A 22,356-nucleotide genomic window follows, 5' to 3' on the forward strand; every position below is an offset into this window, starting at 1 on the left:
AAGATGCGAAGAAGTCGTTTTGTATATTTTCGCCAATTAATGGTTCTGTACGAAGGCACATGTTGCCAATATTTGAAAGGACGCTTTTGATTGGTCAAATTTCCTTACAAACAAATTTTGCCGCCATTTTGATTCATTTTGAAGCAGTGCAACACGATGTCGGACGGGGATACAAGCGAAAGCCCTCAAAAGGAGCAGGTAGTCTCATTTAGATCATTCGCTATTTGTACCGAAGAATTTATTTTGTTTTGATTATGTCCATTTGATTGCGAACCACTGCCATAGTAGCGTGCCATGACCTACATAATTTATCTTTGTTGCCAGAACACTTAACGTAACACTTTGATTTACACGTAACTGGAGTACGATCATTGTACGTGCAGTGTTAATACTTTGTCTTATGTTGATTACTAACACATTGCCGAATTAAAATGCTTCGGACGTTTCTGTTCTCTTGCATCTAATGATCTAGACCATTTGCTGTTTTTTGAAGTACTGAAATGCTAGTTAACATTGGCTTTAATGCTAAATACAAGGGTTTCAGCTCTGCCACTGTGGATAGGAACAGCTTGAGCTGACCTAAAGATAACTCTATTGGGCAGCGTTGTTTGCAAATACATAGCCGAAGACCTTGGTCTGAGGGTGGCCTATGTATACTGATATGTGGGGACCACTGGTCACTCTTTGTCTGAGAGCTATGTGGAACCGATTCCAGCATAATCTTACAAAGAGCTACCCCCTCGTTTAATTCTGATGCATGCACGTTAGATTCGCCCTGTGTACACGTAAAGCATGGCAATTCTGAAAGCTGAAATATTTTTTCACATTATGCCACAATTGCTATTTGCTTTTATATCACCATTCTCCTGTAAATTTTAGCCAAAATCAAAATAGGCTCATATTTAGCAGGTTGACACATGCTGCCATGTTTTTAAAATCTCGGTCACCAAGGCGCGCATGCGTAGCAGCAGTTGACCTTTCCGTGAAATTGAATGAAACGAATGCTGAAGATAGCTCCCCTTTTTCACTGCAAACTTAATTTGACAGTTCGCTTAATCCGGGTGGTCCGTCATTGTACTGCATAGTCTCCAGTCAGTTGCGAATTTGTGCCTCTGCAGAGTAATGGCTTTCTATCTTTCAAAACTGACAGCTGATCAAGATATAATGATGTCATGAAAGGTCAACCACGCATGCGTGGGGAGGAACAACCCGATTCATTAGATCATGATGTCAACACAACATGTGAGCGTAAGTCACAACTATGAATTATCTTGGATTTAGTGGTCATAAAGGCTGTGGAATATGGAAAAAACTGGCAGAGGAACAGAGAATGTCTTGGTGAACATAATTTATTGGAGTTTGGCCCGATTGATGCAGGTATTGGGTCATTTTGCACAGATTGTTGTTGCGTGGAGTTTCTGGAAGACTCCTCGGCTGTGATCTATGCCTAACCCAATATTAAAAGATCACAGCCAAGATCCTTGGGTAACAAATACAGGCTATCTTGACACATACGCTCACTGCAGGCTTCTCTGTTCTCAATCAAGTGTCACACATATATATGCTTACAGTTCTGTTTGCTAAACTCGGTTCCTGCAGTCACAAAGTCTTGGGTATATTTAGCACAAAATCAAAATGGGGGCTCTGTGGCTCAGTTGGTTAGCACAGCGTAATGACCCAGAAGTCTCTAACCAATGCAGTCGCTGTGAATTTATGTCCAACTCATGCTGGCGTCCTCTCCGGCTGTACGTGGGAAGGCCTGCCAGCAACCTGCGGATGGTTATGGGTTTCCCTCGGGCTCTGCCAGGTTCCTGCCCACCATAATGCTGGCTGCTGTCGCATAAGTGAAATATTCTTGAGTAAGGCGTAAAACACCAATCAAATAAATAACGAAATCAAAACCATTGCAGTTATGTCAGCTCACCACACTGGTGTGTTGAAATGAAAACTTGCTTGTACATGTATAAATGAAATTTTTATACAAGGAAAATTCTTGAGAATGTCGTTAAACAACAATCAACTAAATCAGTATTATAGTAAAGAAAAAGCCTCTGAAACTAGCATTTTTTGTACATGTAGTTTTTGTACGTTAAATAGTTTTCATCCCCAATCTGAAGAATGCTTGTTGGTTGGAAACTTGAATCCTCAGGAGTTTTGGTTTAAATACTAAAAAAACTAATAGAGTGGAAGACATGGAGGCCAAACTCATTCTTGCCCATTACTGTTGGTACAGCAGGGAAAATTCAAACTTAAACGGTAGGGCTTTGGCTATTTTTTTTTTTTTTTTTTTTTTTTCTTTTTTTGGAAGGTTGGTGAGGTTATACCTAATATGCATAAGCCCTGAGCCTGAGTGTTTGTTGATCAGGTACCTATGGAGGAGGGAGAGGAGGAGAAGAAGCCTGTGGAGGACAAACCAGCAGACGTCTCCACTGAATCTAAAGAGGAGGAGGCGGCCACGGATACAACAGAGAATGAGGCAGAACCTATCACAGATAAGGAGACCAGTGACACGGCAGATTCCCCCGCAAAGAAGACCACAATCAAGAAAATACCAAAGAAGAAACAGTTACATGAATATGTTGAGGATGACGAAGAAAGACGTAAGATCAGTGATAATAATAAAATTTATGTCCTGCAGAGGGTGAATATAACAGTTCAGTGAATATGTACAGCTCGATCAGTGTTGATCTTCCCTGAGGCCCTTTAACAAAGATAACAGGCTGTAAATGACCTAAAATTTCGACCATGATAAAGTTGCACATTTTATCTTATTTTGGGGAATTCCGTTGATCTTAAAAATGTGTTAACTGATTGTTTGAAAGGTATCTGGACAAACAGCTCTGAAGTGAGAAGTTTTGTCTGATAACTGGTGAAAGGCAGTTGTTTACCTCAAGCTTTGGTTTCTTCTTTGTTTTTTTTTTTGGTTTCTTCGGTTTATTTGTCATACACATAGAATCATTATTTTATTGTTCATTTCCAAATTCTGTATATAAATAAGTTCATTAAATGTTCTCTGTTTTACTTCTGAGATAACCGGTTTTGTTTTCTTTACAGTTGGATTACTGGAAAGACCCGTTATTATTGAATCTGGTAAACGAGAGAAGAGAAAAGTAGAGAGGCTTGAAATGACTGGCGCTATCACACCTAATTTACAAAAGAAAAAAGTGGAAGTACCGGAGGGAACAGGCATGAAATTGGGCGATTGTCCTCGAAGTAAGTCTCATGCTGGCTTCCTCTCCGGCCATACATGGGAAGGTCTGGCAGCAACCTGCAGATGGTCATAGGTTTCCCCTGGCTTCCACCCACCATGATGCTGGCTGCTGTGCTATAAGTGAAATATTCTTGAGTACGGCATAAAACACCAATCAAATAAATAAATAATAAATAAATAAATCGAAGCAAGTCCTAAACTTTCTCTGGTGAAAGATGCCATCTTGGTATATGGGGAAGTAACCTAATTCCTCAAGCTTTTCTCACGTGAAAGAGCAAATTTCAAAGCAGTTTATGCACATCTATAATTTGATTTTGGAGACAAAACCACATTGGTTGGATTGGCCAATTTCAGGCCTTCACAAAAAGTATAATTTTATCAGTCTACACGAAAATAATGTCTTCAGAATATGTCTATATAAACACCTTGCAAACATGTGAAAGGGTTGAAGAATTACAATACATATGAAGGCTATAAGGGCATACATTTGAGGCCAGTTTCATTACGTTTGCCTTTTGCCGGCAGTAATCATGTCATCGACGGGTACACATGTGGAAATTTCCAGCCGTTTGTTTGTAAGTTGTTTTGTACCTAGATAAAACCAATCTGTACGATGATAATTTTATCTCGAGGAACTTGATCAACACTGAATTAAGTATTCATGTTTACAAAATATGGGCGAAAGTGGACAGAGAATCTTTTGAAATTACACCAAAATCACCTGGATATTTGTAGCTGCAGCAGTGTCCTGATAAGGGGTGTAATTTACACCTGTAAAAAAGCCCAATACCCATATAACTAAAAAAATAGAAGCAACAAGTACGCCTAGAAAAATTAAGATAGGCATGAGTTTCATAAAGCACATCTACATGTTATTTCATGTTGATAGGCAGAATCACGTGCGAGGTGAATATGGGAGATAAGTCTGTATGGGTAAAATAGTGCCAGGTCTAATACTTCCCGTTTGACTTGTACATTATCTGACCATAGACATCCATTAATTGTCCATAACCAACAATGTCATAGTAGTAAGCAGCACTATAGCTCAGTCCCAAACATTCCGTGGCTAGTAAGCTTTGTTGCATATCGTCATAGTTTGAAACATTACATATTCAAATGTTTATTAACATGTAACACAAGGTTAGCTCTACAATTTGTCCAAAGAAGAAGAAAAAAAGAACAGAAAAAACATTTTATTCAGGACCCATTAAATTTTCCTAGGACTTTCCCACTTAATGGGGATCAAAATCATGAGGACAATGCTGATAAAGAATAGACTGACAGGTTTCTCTGATTAGACAGTACTCCTAAGATATAAGCCAGTACTCCTCTTCTAAAATTTGGAGAAGTACTGTGCTGCCACAAACCACCTTAATGCTGGCTGACGTAGTATAAGTGAAATATTCTGGAGTACAGCGTAAAACACCAATTAAATAAATAAATACTGCCACAAAAATATATTTGTCTGGAGCACTGCTGTGCTATGGCAAACACATGTTTGTAGGCATCGTTTTAATCATAGTTTTACATCTTCTACTTGTGTTTTGCAAGTGAGGATTCACATGGGGTTAAATTCTGTTATACCTTTGCTATGTGCACCTGTTGTACATGTACTAAATTCATTCTGATTAAAACTGAGGGAAACATGAACTGCTAGTGGTCGGAACATAAACCGATTGCTCATTGAAGTGTGAACTTGTTTATGACATTCATGAAGTGTCAGTACGTAATTTTTCTGTATTTTCTTCCTTAGTTGAACATCAGTTACAGAAGAGCAGAGGAGAAGATTTGAAAGTTTTACACAGAATTTTATTTGGGAGAGTTTCAACAGTAAGTTATAATGCTATGTGAGGAGATGACCTTGACTGGGTGGTCACAGTGCATGTCTGTCAGTTGCTCAGACGCACAGTGTGTGGGGTCAGTCCTGGTCTGCAGCTCTCAGTTCATGGGGCTTCAGTCACCTTAAGCGGTTGACAGTGCTGGTGGGTGTAATTCCTACAAACACTTCCATTACTATGGTCTGTGTCACACAGGAAAAGTTTGTCAGCGACTTTACCCCAAGGCATTGCAGTTTCCTCAACCCATAAAACTGGCACTGGGGCCTCCGTGGCTCAGTCTGCAGCGTAATGACCCAGAAGCCTCTCACCAATGTGGTCGCTGTGAGTTCAAGTCTAGCTCATGCTGGCTTCCTCTCCAGCCGTACCGGGGAAGGTCTGCCAGATACCTGCGGGTGGTGGTGGGTTTCCCCTGGGCTTTGCCCGGTTTCCTCCCACCATAATGCTGGTCGCCGTCGTGTAAGTGAAATATTCTTGAGTACGGCGTAAAACACCAATCAAATAAATAAATCAATAAAACTGGCATGGTGTAATGGAGAAATCCTTCAGTATGGCTTCAAACAACAATCAAATAAATACATGAATACTACCTGGAAATTGTGAAAATGCTGTGGCAAAACTGAATTAAAATGTAATTAATTAATTGTCAGTGTTAAACTACTCAGAGGTTAAAAGGTCTTGATGAATATAGCCATCTATTGTTTGTAATATCTTCAGATTAAGTGAAAAATGGCTTTTGAACCATTCCACCACAAAGTTTTGGATGTGGATCACATTATGCCTGTTGTATTATTGCTATTTTGTTTTCAGCCAGGTATGGTGAAGAAAAACATTCGTCAGTTTTGTGGTTTTCCATTTTCAAAAGGAGATAAGGAACACGATAAGAAGATAGCCATATTGGTGAAGTAAGTGTTACTGTTGAATTCCAAGCTTACATTTAGTTCCTTCAAAGAAACGTCTTTGTCCTTCACAGTATAGGCATGCAGATTAATTGTCAGAACCTTGTATAAATCACATACAAGGTTGAATAAATACCTGTAGAATAACAGTTAATTGATTACGGGGAGGGAGGGAGGATGTTGTTACCTGTAAGAAAGTACTCTTATGCTTAAAGTCAGCCACTAAATCAGAATTAATTTATAAAGTAGTATTCCAGAAATGTTCCAAAAATATTTTAAAATTCTACACCGCTTGTCAACAAAATAAATAGCAAACAATCGTCGGTACCCAGCCACGTATTTGGTGACACCATTTTAGCTATCTAGGGCAACGTCACAAAACCTAGGAGCTCTCCCGTACCTTTGGTATTAAACAGTGTGACACTGAGAAAATACAAACAAAAACGCCAGATAAACAACCAGAGAGTATCAGCTCTGTTCCGAGTTCAAAGGGCCGATGTTTCTTTTAGTTTGGCCCTCAGTCAGGGGCGATGTTCATTGATGCGTACTGTTTTAACAGTCCTGCTCGTCCTCGTCCTGCATGGGTGCAAGCATTAGGCCTAGCTGGCTGTACCGACATCTGGATATTTACTGAACATGGCAGGACCTTCTGATATATAACGGATTCTTTTATTCAGATTAAGTTCCCACTACTGTTGTATGTGTTCTTAGTATAGGTGTTCATATTTTTTTTTTCCCAGCTGTAACTGATAACCATGGATTGCCATAGAGTTAGAGGGCTAATCCTGAGTTCTACTTTTTATATGAAATGATTTGTGTTTAGTTAGTATTATCATAAAGTAGTTGGCATAAGGCATGTTTTGATATAGGACAGTCTTGATGTCATCTTCATGTTAAGGTATACAGCAAAACATTATTTTGAACCAAATCCTATTTTGGCAGACCTTAAAGGTTACTAGACATCTCTGTCAATTCACATAGTGTTAAGTGTCACCATCTGAGCTGTTTGAACTGTCTTCGGAGTCATTGTGCTTGTTAGATTAATTGATTGGTTGTTGGCTCCTGCTTCTTTTAAAAGCATTTGGCATGAAGTTCGCTTCATATTCTAAACACTTACAACTACGATGGGAGTCAAGGAATAGCGTTGCCAGTATGTGTTGTGTTCCCTGATTGGTTCGTCGCACTGTCGTTCAGCAAATCAGCACAAATGTTATATTATTGTACAGTCTAGCAACGGGAACGACAGAAGGGAGCAGCAATATGTGTACACACAAATACAAGTAGGGCTAGCAGGAATTACTTCAGGAATTAACTAATTAAGACCAGCATTTGTCAAACTATGAGTTGTCAGTAACGATAAGGGTACATTAAAATATTGATCGGTTGAAACTTTGTCCATTACACTCGGCGGTACAACCAAAAACAGGTGTACATAAACCGCCAGCTGCAGCCTTTTTAAGGAGAGGCCTACGAATGGTGTTTGGGCACTTTGCACGGTAGTTTGTAAAATGCTTTTTTGGTGTTCTTCTTTCCTAGATTAAACATGCCAGTACTGAAATTTATCTGTGAGGTGATAGATGTAGAGAGAAGTGGGCATAAGGATGATGTAGTGAACAGAATCATGGATTTCCTTCTCCACCCTAAGAGTTCTGGCAAGGAAGTACCTGTCCCGAAAAAGAGAAGTAAGTCCTCATATTCATTACTGACTTATCGAAAAATTCCATTTATGTGCAGAATTGTTCGTTTTTGTTTTTCTGTACCTTTCTTACCGATTTTTTCTAACTGGAACTATTTTAGGGGATGTTTCTGCGAAATATTGAAACATTTGGACATTATACCCAGGTACATTGTGATTTGTGAAACAAAAAGAATGAATTTTGAGGTTGGTAAAAAGTAAAACAAGATCTTGACTTGTGGAAAGACAAAGTTGAATATTTCATCACGACAAGGTGGGTGGTTCACCCTAGACACTTGGGCATCCTCCGCTGATCATATAAGTGAAAATGGCATAGAACAACAATTCATCCACTACTCTGCCTGGTTTTCTGCACTCGGTGCAGCTATGCATTTTATAACATTTATTCATTAATTTTTGCATGTAACAGAGAGTTCAGGGAAAGCCGATAATAAGAAGGGCGTGAAACGGAAGCGAAAGAGTTCTGGTAAAAAAGGGAAGGCAGCAGAGAAAAAGGCAGAAGTGGAGTTGTCCGACTCTGAGCTTGACCTGAGCCCAGATGAGGAAGAGGAAGGGTCAGAGCCGGATGAGAAAGGCGATGCTCCTGCTAAAGACGATGAAGAAGCAAGCGAGGAGAGTGAGGAAGAGGAAGAGGTAGGGGCAAGACTGAAAAGATTTTGTTTGTAGTAAGCTATTACATGTTTATACTGTCGAGTCAAGACTTTATGTATCATGCAAGAAAGACGGAAAGTATGGCGTTAGTGTGAATGAGGTAGTAAGTGTTAAGGCAGAAACATACACACCAGGTGTATCAATTTTTGTACCAGACAAAGTGACACCAGGACTGTGTGATCAGAAACAAATCTTAGTAGTATATTTTAACTAGAAGTTTGAAGAGGAGTAAACTTACCATTTATTTCGTTGGGAGGGGGCCAATTTACATTTTCATCACCTGGATTTGTTTTGAAATACTGTGGCTAATTCTGCAGATGAGTTTTTCAAAAAAATATGTGCAGAACCTCAAAGACTGAAACTTGTTAAGGAAAATGGGACATATTACAGGCGTTTAAATAGTACTATGTTTGCAAGTATTTGGAAAGTTTGGCCTGAAATGTAACCTTTTGGCATCAAAAACAGAGAAATTGAAAAATGGTCAATGCATTTGTTATACTCATCTTCTGAAGGCTCCCAAGAAGAAGAAACAGAAGACAGAGAAGAGGCCCAAAAAAGAGAAGGTGGTCAAAGAGACAAAGAAAGAGAAACCAGAAAAGAAAGTGAAAGAAAAAGTGGAGAAGAAAGTCAAAGAGAAGCCTGAAAAGAAAGTCAAGGAGAAAGTTGAAAAGAAGGAGAAAAAGGCAGCATCACCGAAGAAACCTAAGGTTTCGAAAGGTTGGTCAGATGCATTTATCTTTGTGAAAAGTGTGCTTTTTGTTTATGTATTATTTATTTATTTATTTATTTGGTGTTTTACGCTGTACGACCAAAGAGTGTGCTTCTTGTGATGTGAAGATAGGCAAGAGAAAGTTCACTTTGGGTTTACCCCTCGTTTTATTAATTCTTTTATTGCACATTTTCAGCTAGAAAACTGAGCTGTCTTGTACCAGATGGTGGTTATTTTGGTTTATTTATTAATTCTTAACTTTTTTCATCTGTGTATTGTTGGTCTGGTTTAAAGGTGGAATAAACCGCGCCATAGGCCACTTGAAAACTTTGTTAGTTTAGCAGGACTAGCAGTAGCTGGAATCGAATCTGTGACCTCAGTTAGCAGAGGTGGATCAGCTTCATCTAGAGCAGAATGGTTACTGTGAAGTTGACTGTCTTTCCTGCGTTCTTGCGCGAGGATACATGTGCTTAGTACAGATCCTGCTTTCACTTTGTTTTGCAGTAGACGTGGAAGATGACAGTTCAGAAGACGATGAACCTTTGTCAAAGAAACAGTCAAGTGAGCCTCCATCAGTAAGTACACATACTGATTTGATCAGTTAAAGGGAGAAAAATCACTGGTTAACTAACAGCATACATCTGTAGGATGAGATCTGAACTGAAATATGAGTAGCCGAATGGAATGTAATAGAGTCAGTGTTCTGGAGCTGATGACTTCCGGGACAACTTTCTGTTTTTGATAACCAGATGTCTGAAGTTTCATATTATGAATTTTTTTCTTGATATTGGAGAAGTTGTTTAAAAGAATATGGAAAGTTACAATTGCTTAAATTATCTTAAGAGAAACATGATTCAGGTATTAGTCTATGGACATTTTTTTTGGTGTGTATTTAGTTTTTTTTTTTTTTCCTTCTGTATCAGCCATGACAATGTCAATATGATTTATTGTAACTTTGTATTGAAGGACAAGACAGCACCTGGCTAAAACATATTTCAATCAGAAGTAGGATTCTTACTGAATCAACAGCGCAAGCAGTGAAAGAAATATCCGTCCAGTATGTCCAATTTCCAGGAAAGCTGTTTATGACTTGGACCTTCATCGCCAAAGTCCACAACTTTTATCTGCTATAGGCTATTGCTTTGACGATAATAGGAAAATAACTTTGATGTAAGAGAGCTAGAGCAAACGTGACGTCACCTTGCTGTCAATAATGGAAACTCGCTGAAGCTGTGTCAAGACGAAGTTTCACTAAACTTTTCTGGGTTGAAAAAAATCTTAAAAAATGTTTAATGCAGGTTTAAGATACTTTGAATGCTAGTCTTTCAGTTGACATAACATTAGTCAGGTGCTGTCTTTAACTTTAAACAAAAGCAATATGCTTTCTTTGTACAGGATGAGGACGTGAAGGAGTGTATCAAGAAAATTTTGGAAGGAGCAAACCTTGAAGAGGTTACAATGAAAACTGTTTTAAAGCAGGTAAAGTTTTAACTCTGTTTGACATTGTCGTGCACATTTGCCCTGCAATAATGATGTGGTTTTTGCCTCCTGAAAAGTAGGAGGCCTGTGTTCAATCGCAAAGCAGGTTATAACTTTAAGCCCATTTGTTTCTTAACGTGTGTGAGAATTGTGAGTTCGTAGGCAAGAATCAGTCAAGGATAGCCTCTCACCAAATATACCAAAACCAGAAGCCTTGTAAATCAATAGTATGACTTCACTTTCAAAGCTGCTCCACCTCTCTAACTGGCACAGAGAGAACTTGTACAGACCTTTGAACCATATACAAACTATGGGACATTTTTTGCTTGGTTTTAAGCAGGAGGTATAGAACAAACCATGGTCAGTGTAAGAGTTATGTCGGGTGTCTTTGGTGTGGTCTTTCATTGAGGCAACACTTCAGATCTGTCGGTGCGGAATGTCCTGTGAAATGCCAAGGAAACAAAAGAATACACACACAGCTGACTTTTTCAAAAGATTGAATTGAAAGACTAGAATTTGTTTTGTGTTAATCACCATGACATTTCAAACTGATCAACATCACTGTAAGGCAGTGTCCAGTTAGTCTTATATCTGTGTGTTGTTGCAGGTGCTTCGGGCACCAAGTCTGAGATAGCGAAGCCATATTAGACTCCAGTCAAAATGTCAATCATTAAACTTTGTTTCTTTCTTTCTGTTATTTTAGATAACAATTACTTAACCAGAATTTATGCAGTAAAATAATCTTGTTACTTAAATAACAATTTTAAAGTGATTTGAAATTTTGACCTAATTTTTGTCTAAGATCGCTTCATGATACCGGCAGGGAGGGAAGCAAATCTGGTAACCCATGAGAAGTGAAAATAGGTTTTACAATACCAGTAGTGAACAAAAGTAACAATAAACCTTCTGTACATTATGACACTAGGAACCCTTCTGGTTTGGCTGTTTTTACAAATCAGGATCTTCCCGGTTTCCTCCCACCATATTTGCTGGGCGCTGTCGTATAAGTGAAATATTCTTGAGTAAGGCATAAAACACCAGTCAGATAAATACATAAATAAATAAAACAAATCAGGAGTTTGTCAGGGACCTGCAAGAAGGTGGTGGTTTATTTCTTTATACTGCCTGAAGAAGAGATTTCAGCAGAAAGCTTGTCATTGGGTCATCATGTGCATCAGATGTTGTTCATCACCAAGATTTAAGTCCCTTTTGAAGCGTGTAAGCCCGAATTTATGTATGAGCATCTTTTTATATATAAATGTGTCCGGTGTTAAAAAACAGGAAGGGAAACTGTTTGTTTTGTTTTTTTCAGTAATTATGGTTTGTTTTACCTTCATTGGTTTCTGTATTAATTAAAAGTATAAACTTTCTGTTCACAGGTGTACGAAACCTATCCAGATTTTGACTTGTCAGATAGAAAAACATTCATTAAAAACACCGTCAAACAGGTAAGTTATTGTTCATTGTACAAAACTTTTTTTTTTCTTTTTTTTTGTCTCATTCAATCAGCCAATGAGATTACAGATCCTGTTCTCTCTGGTGTGGCTGTTCCTGCAAGTTGGAAAATTTGTCATATACCTTGGCAAGAGGTGATGGTTCCCTCTGGTATCTCATGCTCATAAACCAAACAGGCGTCCTATTAAAAGTGAAAAATTCAAGTTTTGTTGGAATATGGTTAATCAAAAAATAAAAATCAATTGCAATGAAATAGTATATGAGGTATTAAAGTTTTGTTCCATTCAGAGGTTGTTGAAATGTGAATCTTGGACTTCGTGAAGCACCTGATTAAAACTCTGAAAAATTCAGAGAACTTGCTTCACTATTGCTGTTTTTGTCTGTTCCAGTTGATTTCATGAAGTGTGGCAGCTGAAGTGTCCCCATCAGAACCCCCGTTTTTCTCATGGTCATGTGCTACAAGCCAGCACCAAGTTCTCCTGTTTGGTGGTTGGATTGTCTCCCCTTAATAGCACCAGCAGAATGGGATGAAATCAACGCGCAGTTTTAAATCTTGTTAAGACATTTGTATAGAGTAGAGTTTTAAGCATATAGTCATCGATTGGGTCATAATATTATTGCATCGGCATCATTGTTTCATTTTTGTGGGACACTTGTCATGTTTTACCATTTCATCTTTCATATCGCGTCAAGTTTTATCACCACTTTTCTCTTGATTTGTTTTTAGGAACATGTGGTTTGCTTGTGGAAAGCAAAGAAATGATAAAATTTTTGTACATAGGGCTCCTCTGCCTAGCTCGCATCACTTTTATGGTATTATTTACCAGAATAATAATACTACCAGAATTGTATATTTATTGTTTTTATCACAAACAGCCTTGTCATTTATAAAGCAGTAAGAAGCACAGCCACCATTATTTTGTAACTTTGTACACGCTCTGAAATTCTTACAAATCGGATGAGAATGAAAGATCCTCCTCGTTCAACTTGTTTTCAAAGCAGGTTGTATTACTTGCTTTGATATCATTTCGCACAAGTCAATCAGCCCCTCGCAAACATTGTGAAATAAAGGTCAGTAGTGCTTTCTGTTGCCAGGCGTCAAGACGAATTCATTGACTTTAGCTGCTGTTGTTTCCCTAGGACCTTGGCCAGTTTTGTTCAACTATAAAGCAAACTTGTCAGCAATGGATTTTCAGATTTGTTCATGTGGGCTGTACTCTGTAGCTGTTCTAATTAATCGCAGGCCAAAGTAATAGTATCGGTGGCCGACGGAGACATTTTACAATTATTAAATCAAAGTTTTAAGCTTTTAAACAATTACTATTAACCTAAAACATTAGGTTTTGCAACAATCAAGCTAGTCGAAATCATGACCTGGTTTAAGATTATCATATTAATTCTTCAAACAGGGGAGATAATTAGGGGCCATGCATAAGAGTAAATAGTCTAACATGACCTATGTAAGGGTCAAATACAGCTATCTCCCCCCACAGATTATGTATTTAGTCTGTGGTTATGGACTTGTTAATGTAATTCAGGCAAATAATTCAGTAAATTGTTAATCAGTCCAAAGTTGTGCACACTTTCTTTTTTTTTCCTGTGCAGTCTTGTGGTGAGATTGTACGCGTGGATTATAGCACCATAAAGGAAGACACATTCTGTTTTTTTGTTTTTTTTTAAGTATGGCCTAGACTACCTTTTATGACCTGGGTCATTGAAACTGGTTGATCAAATGTCGTCATTTGTCTATGATATTGCATAGGTTGACTCCCATTTTGAAAGCTCGTGAGTTTAAAAGGGTGAAAGTTGCATGTACAGTTACAACCTGCTTATGACTTGTTACTTTAGTCACCGTATGGTGAATAAAATCAAACCAAACTAATATTTGTTTAACATTGTTTTATTCCTTTACTCATTAGGGAACATTTGTGTCTTAGTAAGTCTGATCCAAGGTGTGTAAAAACATTTTCTGCTGCAATTTATTAAGCGTTTTCGGCCGCTGTCGTTTAAGTGAAATATTCTTGAATATGGCGTAAAACACCCATCAAATAAATAAATCAACCTTTTCACATGTTTGTAAGGTGTTTATTCAAACATATTCTGATTATTCTTTATAGATTGAAATTGGCCAACTCAAACCAATATAGTTTAGTCTCCAAAATCAAATTAAAAAATATGCATAAATTGCACTAAAAGTTGCTCTTTCATATGCAAAAGAAAGGTAGATTACAAATAGTGCCGTTTCAGTATAGTTGTGAATAGAGATTGGACAAATTTCTCTAAGGTGGGTTTAATAGAGGAAGTTGTAACTTCCTCGCTTGGCGTTCAGCATGAAGGGGATAGTGCAACGACTGGTTGACCTGTATCAGTATAATGGCTTGGGCGGGGCGGCTTACTTGCCTTCGGTAAGTTGTCTCAGTGAAGCAGCACTAAATAAAGGAGCGGTGGAAATCCGTCCTGCAACAAGGAGGCACATTACACGTACATGCACCCTAATGATTCCTTCGTCGTCATATGACTGAAAAATTGTTGAGTACAACGTTAAACCCCAAGCACTCACTCACTCACTCTAAGGTGGGTAACGCTCCCCATCTGCTTCCATATTATGTCCAGCCCCAAGAGGTAGACAAATGTTTTCACATCTTGGGGGAAAAGTTGTCAAGAGGTTGATTGCTCATGATTAATTTGGGAAAGTTCATTCACTTGATTGAGGTTAAATGCCATAATCAAGAATATTTCAAGAAAAGGAAACCAGAGTCAACCTTCTGCCTTTGGCAAATAACTGACATTGTTACAATATATACAGATGTGTGTGCAATTGGTGGAAGGTGAAAGATCTCTAACAAACTTGACGTAACACTGCCTTAAAGGTGAAGTTTAAAAACAAAGTAGGTATCAGCTGAAAGGCCATTAAAATTTGTATGTGAAATTTTTTTTTTTTCACAGAAAATATCTTCACCTTGTTTTCTTTGGTCCTTATGTAGACATTAAACGTCGAATTAGCATTCTTTCACTCCGACACATTACATGATTACAGGTCGCAAGAATATTATGCAAGGCCAGAACATTAAAGCAAAAAAGTTGACACCTTTGACGACATACATTATGAATATAGGCTACAAAGAACACATTACAATCCAAACATTTGTATTTAAAGGAGAAGAAAACTTTAAAAACATGACTCCACAGGCTGAAAAGAGCACATTTCTTTCTATCTGGTGGTTCTTGCTGCATCATTTGTGATTTTTCCTTGTACACGTAAAGCCTGAAAACGGCAAAGCTGGCATAAATCGCTAAGTTCATTGCATCCTCCAACAGCCTACAATTTATGCTGGGGGTCTGTTGCCTCTCAGCCAATGAGAGTCATTAAAACTGCCGGCTTGTTCATGGAAACTCGGGACCTGCATCCAACATTCTGGTTTCCCGATCATCAAGTGGAAAATGAACTGTACTGTTCACTACCTTCTGGGAAGAAGAGTTCCACCAGCAAATGTACGAAGTGCACTCTGGCGTTTTCAGACGGCAATTCTCTCCTAACACACAAGACTTCAGGACGTTCTTAGGCAAAATGGAGTCGCCCAGAGCAGATTTTGGTGCTGACTATCAACTTTAACTACACAGAATTTTTTTTTATGGCATGCGCCTGCGAAGAAATGCATACTCTTTTCAATGGTATTTGATTGATATTTAAAATTTCTTCTCCTTTAATTTAGTGAGAAAGAAAAATCTAATAGAATTAGTGTAAGCATCTTGAGACAGGTTTCATTCATCTTTCTCCTGAGGCTCATTTCAGTTTTGTGTTATTTTTTCCTTTAACAGTCCTTCATACTCTGTTAACTACTTTTTCAAGGCAACTAAAAGTGTGAAACGGCTATCTTGCATATTGCTGTACCATAGGTCATCCATTCAGGATAGACTCTGGCTGTGTTACTGGGTAAAACAAGATAAGTTCAAATTCATTTTACATGAAGTGCGAGAGCTAAGCACTATGGGCTATTTTCACAGTATTGTGTTTCATAAATAATTTTGGGCTGAACACCACAATTTGGGCCATGATTTTACGCAGAAAAAAAAAAAAAATGCTGGATTTACAAAGTTTTTGTGAAAGAGGTCCCTGCTGTGAACTATCACAGTGTTCATCTTGAATGTTGCAGACTTGCTTCACGGCGGGCAATTCCACTCTATCAGGCCAGTAGAACAAAGGCTATAGCAGTCTGCTTGAGGAGATTGTTCAGTGTTTAACACCGTGGTCATGAATTTTTCACTATTCCTAATTCCTCAACCTTATAATATTTATTTATTTGATTGGTGTTTTACGCCGTACTCTAGAATATTTCCCTTATACGACGGCGTCAACCTTGATAGACACAGGGAGACCACATGGGAGGAGGGTAAGAACAGTACACCAGCTACACGCTTTTTACCAGCCAGGATAGGGTTAGTGGGCCTTAACGTCCAGTTTAGCTTCAGCTTCGAACAGAACCTTTTTAATCTTGCTCCAAGCCCCTGATGAGTGGTTGTTTTGGAAGGGCACTCCAAGTGAGTCCTCTCTCTTCACTGGAGTGCACTGCATTAGCCTGTAACTACTGAGGTTGAGTGTTCAGCTCCTTAATGAGGTGGAATAGTGTTGCCTGTATTGTATCACATTGCCTTGTGTCCCGTATTGTATCACATTGCCTTGTGTCCAGTATTGTATCACAATGCCTTGTGTCCAGTATTGTATCACAATGCCTTGTGTCCCATATTGTATCACATTGCCTTGTGTTGTATCACATTGCATTGTGTCCCGTATTGTATCACATTGCCTTGGAATGGATAAAAAGTTCAAAAGACAACAACACAGTCCTTGAAAATAATTACCCTAACTGTTTCCAATTTGCATAATGATTTCTAATGTACAGCAGGAAGGCATCATGAATAATTTTATTTGTTTGGGGTTTTATGCTGTACCCAAAAATAATTCACTTACACAACAGCGGCCAGCATTATGGTGGGAGGAAACCGATAGAAACCCATGACCATCTGCACATCTTGATTGCAGAGATTGTTTTACATGCTGAATATGTCATTCTCACTTCAAAACAATAACATTGCCAGTCTGGTAATTAGTCATGATGAGATACTACAAAACTATGTTGGACCAACTGCAGCACCAATGGTTACGAAGAGCGCTTTATCCAGTATTTGATTTTTTTTTTTTTTTTACTTTTGTTTTGTGACATACTCAAGAATTTTATGGCCTGTATATTACAGACGAAGTAAATCTCAGACCTTTGGCAAGTTTATACAATGGCAAACTTTTATAGAATATGAATATAATGAATAATGAATATTTTAATGAATTAATGAATTTATTTGATTGGTATTTTACGCCGTACTCAAGAATATTTCACTCATATGACAGCAGCCAGCATTATGGTGGGAGGAAACCATGCACAGCCTGGGGGAAAACAACGACCATCCTCTGCTGGGAGACCTCACGTACGGTCAAAGAGGAAACCAGCATGAGCTGGATTTGAACTCACAGCGACCGCATTGGTGAGCTGCTTCTGGGTCATTACGCTGCGCTAGCTTGTTAACCAACTGAGCTACACAGGCCCCTTTATGAATATTAAGGGTGGGTCATAGGTCACTAGTGAGCTTCTTGTAACACCACACAAAGATGCACCATTGGGATTGCTACCAGGGCACAAAAACAATGATAGCAGAGAAGGTCATTCTTGATCCAGTGTAATCATAACCCCATTGTGTTTAAAGCATCAGAACTTTAAATATATGTACTTTTGAAATAACAGGTATAGTTTTATAATAGGCATTTCAAGAGTAGAAGGTTTTTCGCTTGTGAACTAAAACAGAGAAGAAAAAATACACCAAATTCCACTTTGATTAATAGACAGTTTACTGAATTCTTCACATCTCTTACACTTTCATCATTCTCTCACACACTCACAGATTAATGATAACAGTACCCTACACCACTGTTACACACTCGTCTCAGGTTTGATTAATGGCCCAATGAACAATGCATTACTGTTTGGGCCCTCTTGCTTTACAAAAGGAAACCCCTCATAAGCAGAAAATGTACTTTCTAAATTGTCCATCTTTTCACACAAAACAGCAGAACAAAATAACTCTCCTGCAGAGTAACACAGAACTGGGCCATTATGGAATAGATGCAATATTTATTTATTCATTTATTTATTTGATTGGCGTTTTACGCCGTACTCAAGAATATTTCACTTATACGACGGTGGCCAATATTATGGCGGGTGGAAACCGGGCAGAGCTCGGGGGGGACACCCACAACCATCTGCACGTTGCTGTCAGACCTTCCCACGTACGGCCGGAGAAATAGACGCAATATGATGAACAAATGATTATTGTACAAATGCTTGGGACATTTAAACAAAATACTCTCTTTCTCTTTTTCTTTTTGAGACCATACTTCATGAATGGACATGGACACCAACATACAGCAGCAAATTACTTTCCTCAGCTTTAATGTAATTCCATGAACTAAGGACGTTCAACTCTCAATTATGATACACCAGATACTCAGCTTTGGGAAAAGACATCTATGTAAAGCACGATGTGAGGTAGTGCCTGACATTTTTTTTCGATAAGTACACAAGAAACAACTGATACACGATAGGGGAGTTGGGTTGCATCCACAATTCAATGACTGTGGACGTAAGTCTCACAAAACCTCTTATTATCTTACATTACCTGGCATCCAGCTGACTGTCCTGTACCACAGCTTCCACAATCTGCTTAATTCTCACTGTTTCACCCACCTTACAGAACCACTTACGATTTTTTCATAACGTTTTATTAATTTCTTTTCAGAAAAAAAAAATTTGAAATGTTCATATTTAAACAATAGCAAGTGTCATTTCCACAGACGAATGCCTTGTTTCGCTGTCCTCATCGTCAAACACCGAGCCTTTCTCGTCTTCTTTGTGCTCACCCAGGTGTCGCACGCAGCGATCTGAAAACAACTTCTGCATTAAGAGTTTGTTCTGAAACTGAGGTGTATGGAAAGCGTCTCTCTTGATGAACTCGTTGAAGAAATTCCTCTGATCAGCTTCTTCTTGTTCGCGTCTCACATACTTGACCATCAGCACTACGATGCTAAAAGCATAGAACATGATGACGCAGACAATGTAGAGGAGAGCATTGGTGTGGTCAGAGACATTGGTCTGTAAGGGGATTGCCGTGATATTGGCTTGGCCTGACACGGTCAAGCTGTTATTGCACATGGTCGGCATGCTGACGCAGTCCATTGTAAGCATTACAAAACTGCTCCTAAACCTTAATGATTACTTAATTGCATTCATTAATGGCCACCTTAATGATTGTTACCGCTACTTTAATGATTGCTACAGTACTATCTCCTGAGTAGATCTGTTTACCATTCACTGGTATGGCTACCTTAATGATTGTAATGCTACTATTTGCAGAGTAGATTTGTAGCACTCGCTGATTCACCACCTTAATGATTGTAATGCTACTATTTGCAGAGTAGATTTGTAGCACTCGCTGATTCACCACCTTAATGACTGTAATGCTACTATTTGCAGAGTAGATTTGTAGCACTCGCTGATTCACCACCTTAATGATTGTAATGCTACTATTTGCAGAGTAGATTTGTAGCACTCGCTGATTCACCACCTTAATGACTGTTACAATACTATAATAATGATGGTTTCATTACCACTACTGCGTCAAGCCTGAAAACCCAAACCTGAACAATTACACATGTAGCACTCCTGCTGCTATAGGTATTGGTTCATACTGTTTTTCAAGTTGTCATTCAAAATACATATTGTCAAATGCTGCAATATTTACAGTTTTGACTTTTCATACATTTGTACCCTCTAGTTCGTCTTTACACTCCCTTGCCACAACTGCCACATTACACGGTCTTTATCGATCACTTATGGATCATCTGCCAGTTTCTGCCTTTCTCACAGTGTGTAGCTAACTGGAATCACAAAATTCTCCTAAATTTGCGACTTGCGACAACAATCCGCGTACATCTTACAGTTTGTTAAGATCTGGTTCCCCTCTGTCCACAGCCAAACACGTTCTGCTGAGAGACCTAAAGGTGACAAGTGAGGAGAAAGTCAACCCTTGCACGTCATCTGGAGCTTAATCTGGTGATTCCGTCTCCTGGGGGATCCCTCTGTCACCTGGAGGATCCCTCAGAGCACAATGAAGATCCCAATAACACCTGACGGATCCCAGCGCCACCTGATTCTTCACTGTCTTCTCCAAGGAGGCAGCAAGAAATGTGGTCCAAATTCTAAAACAGAAGGCAAGATTTAAAGGTTAAAGTGATATTTAAAAGAGTCTTCAACAGAGCTAAATAAAAGAATTTTTTTTGGGGGGGGGGAGGGGGGAGAGGGTAAACTGATATAGGGTTTGAATTTCAATGGTTACATGTGACCACTGAATGCCCTGGTTTTAGCCTCTATTCTTTCATATTATTTTATTTTACTTATTTGGTCTGATATCTGAAGACTATGCCGTACACATTTACACATGCAGAAATGGGGAGATGTAAATCAATACATGCAACTCTCCATCCCCAACGAGCTTCCCATGGTGGCAAAACAAATGTGACAATGATGACGTGTTCCCAAGGTGACACAACAAATGTGACAATAATGACGTGTTTAACACCTCCAGTCTTGCACCTGCCTGTGCATCCGAGAGGTGATGTCAGCAAGTAGTACAAAATAGAGCATGTAAGCGTATACCTATACACAATACACCTTGGCAGAGTTTGTAATTTTGAGCTCTTGTCGTCAACACATACATTTATTTATTTATTTATTTGAGAGGTGTTTTAAGCCGTACTCAAGAATATTTCACTTATATGACTGCGGCCAGCATCATGGTGGGAGGAAACCAGACAGAACCCGACGAAAACCCATGACCGTTGCATGTTGCTGGCAGACCTTCCCATGTACGGTGGGAGAGGAAGCTAGACAACACATGTGTCTATATCCTTCCAGAACTGGGAATGCACAGTGTTATGACCAAAACATACACAAATCTAGTCTAGCAATTTACAAACTTTGCCACCAAAACGCATATTCCTGTTTTTAGCCTTCACAAAAGATATACCTCTGCAGAGCTTAATACAATAATTTTGCAACCAAAGCATGAAGGGCCTCAGTTGTAAACAGTTTTCCAATCAAAATATATATATATATATCAGGCAAACACTGTACTTAGCATAAAAATTTACCTAAAGAAGTGCATAAATAAATAAACATAGATATCCTACCTTTTAAAAAAAACCCACCTTTCTTAAATAAACAGAAGTCTTAGTCAAAATCATAAACTTGGTCATGGACAAAATACAGCATCTTCCCTTACTGAGCTTGAAACACGGTACCCTATTGCCTTGTCCAGCAGAACATACCCATAGTGTCAATGCTCTACATATCCTTTTACTACCATGTTCATTGCCTTCAAACTCTAATCTAACATCTCTTATCTCCGAAACCTTTCTCACAATGTTGACAGTGCTGGAATGGAGGAAGTATCGGAGTACACAACAGATAGAGAACGGTGATTCGCCACAAATGTCCAATAAAAACAAAGGTGACCAAACCATTATGGGCTTGCTGGCCCATGGGCACTTCTGTGGGGATTGTCCTTTACTAAGATGAAGCCATCAGGAAGTGTTGCTTCCATTGGACAGCCCCTGGCCAAACCATTTTATTAGTAAGGCTCTCTCTAAAGCTGTAAAGGTCAGCTGCAGCTAGCGACTGGTATTCCACCTTTACTAATGTCACTCTAACCAATTCGCCAGTCAAAATACTAATTGAAGGCAAACCTTTTGCAAACACTGAGTTTTCCTGAAGAATTAACTGCTTTGCAACAAGTGACTGCATTAAACCCAGATCTGGGGTTAAACAAAGCAATTTATCCTGACATACACACACACACACACACACACTTTCCCCATCATAATTAATAGAGACCAAAAAAAAAATCACCTGTTCACCGCCAGAATTTCAGCATCAATCACTTGCCTTGTTCTTCTTTCGTTATGACCTACAGTCTCACAAAACACTCTCCGTCCTTCATCCCCGTTTGCCAGGCACTACTACTCTTGCAAATTTTTAAGCTTATTGATCAACCCCTCTACATGTTATCACACCGTCAAGCCGTCATGAATATCTTGCACCTCCGGTTCCCTCCCGCAAATTTATTCATAGAAGCCGTTCTTAAGTCACAATAACTAGTCTGCTTATTCCTGACTGAACTGCCAATGTTTGTCAGGTCATAAAACGAAAATCAATGTCAAAGTGAGTCATGAGGAGTGTCATTTCCTGCTGGTATAAAAATTGTCCCCATCAGTGGACATATGAGCCAGAGAATGGTACAAAAAACAAAAAGCCATG

General features: G+C 38.8%; 2 protein-coding genes across 4 annotated transcripts in view; one reads left to right on the forward strand and one right to left on the reverse strand.

Annotated features, from left to right (window-relative positions):
* Positions 1 to 132: 132 nt before the first annotated feature.
* Positions 133 to 13,808, forward strand: LOC135470141 (protein DEK-like). Of its 3 annotated transcripts, XM_064748914.1 has the most exons (13): positions 154 to 198; positions 1,151 to 1,248; positions 2,366 to 2,600; positions 3,055 to 3,213; positions 4,965 to 5,041; positions 5,857 to 5,951; positions 7,482 to 7,627; positions 8,051 to 8,274; positions 8,805 to 9,009; positions 9,506 to 9,576; positions 10,397 to 10,480; positions 11,860 to 11,928; positions 12,325 to 13,808. In XM_064748914.1, exons 2-13 carry the CDS (start codon positions 1,225 to 1,227, stop codon positions 12,334 to 12,336), a joined length of 1,401 nt encoding a protein of 466 aa, XP_064604984.1. In that variant the 5' UTR covers positions 154 to 198; positions 1,151 to 1,224; the 3' UTR covers positions 12,337 to 13,808. The 3 variants fall into 3 exon arrangements, with proteins under 3 accessions (XP_064604982.1, XP_064604983.1, XP_064604984.1); XM_064748912.1 differs by lacking the exon at positions 1,151 to 1,248 and having other exon boundaries at positions 133 to 198; XM_064748913.1 differs by lacking the exon at positions 1,151 to 1,248 and having other exon boundaries at positions 133 to 198; positions 9,509 to 9,576.
* A 4,546-nt stretch (positions 13,809 to 18,354) lies between these two features.
* The window catches only part of LOC135470221 (general transcription factor 3C polypeptide 3-like), a 47,894-nt gene continuing 43,892 nt past the window's right edge, over positions 18,355 to 22,356 (reverse strand). The window contains exon 28 of the mRNA XM_064749037.1: positions 18,355 to 20,240. The gene's annotated coding sequence lies outside the window, so the exon portion shown is untranslated. The remainder of the gene's footprint in view (positions 20,241 to 22,356) is intronic.

Source organism: Liolophura sinensis, chromosome 7 (genome assembly GCF_032854445.1).
Source record: "Liolophura sinensis isolate JHLJ2023 chromosome 7, CUHK_Ljap_v2, whole genome shotgun sequence".
Lineage (NCBI taxonomy): Eukaryota > Metazoa > Mollusca > Polyplacophora > Chitonida > Chitonidae > Liolophura > Liolophura sinensis.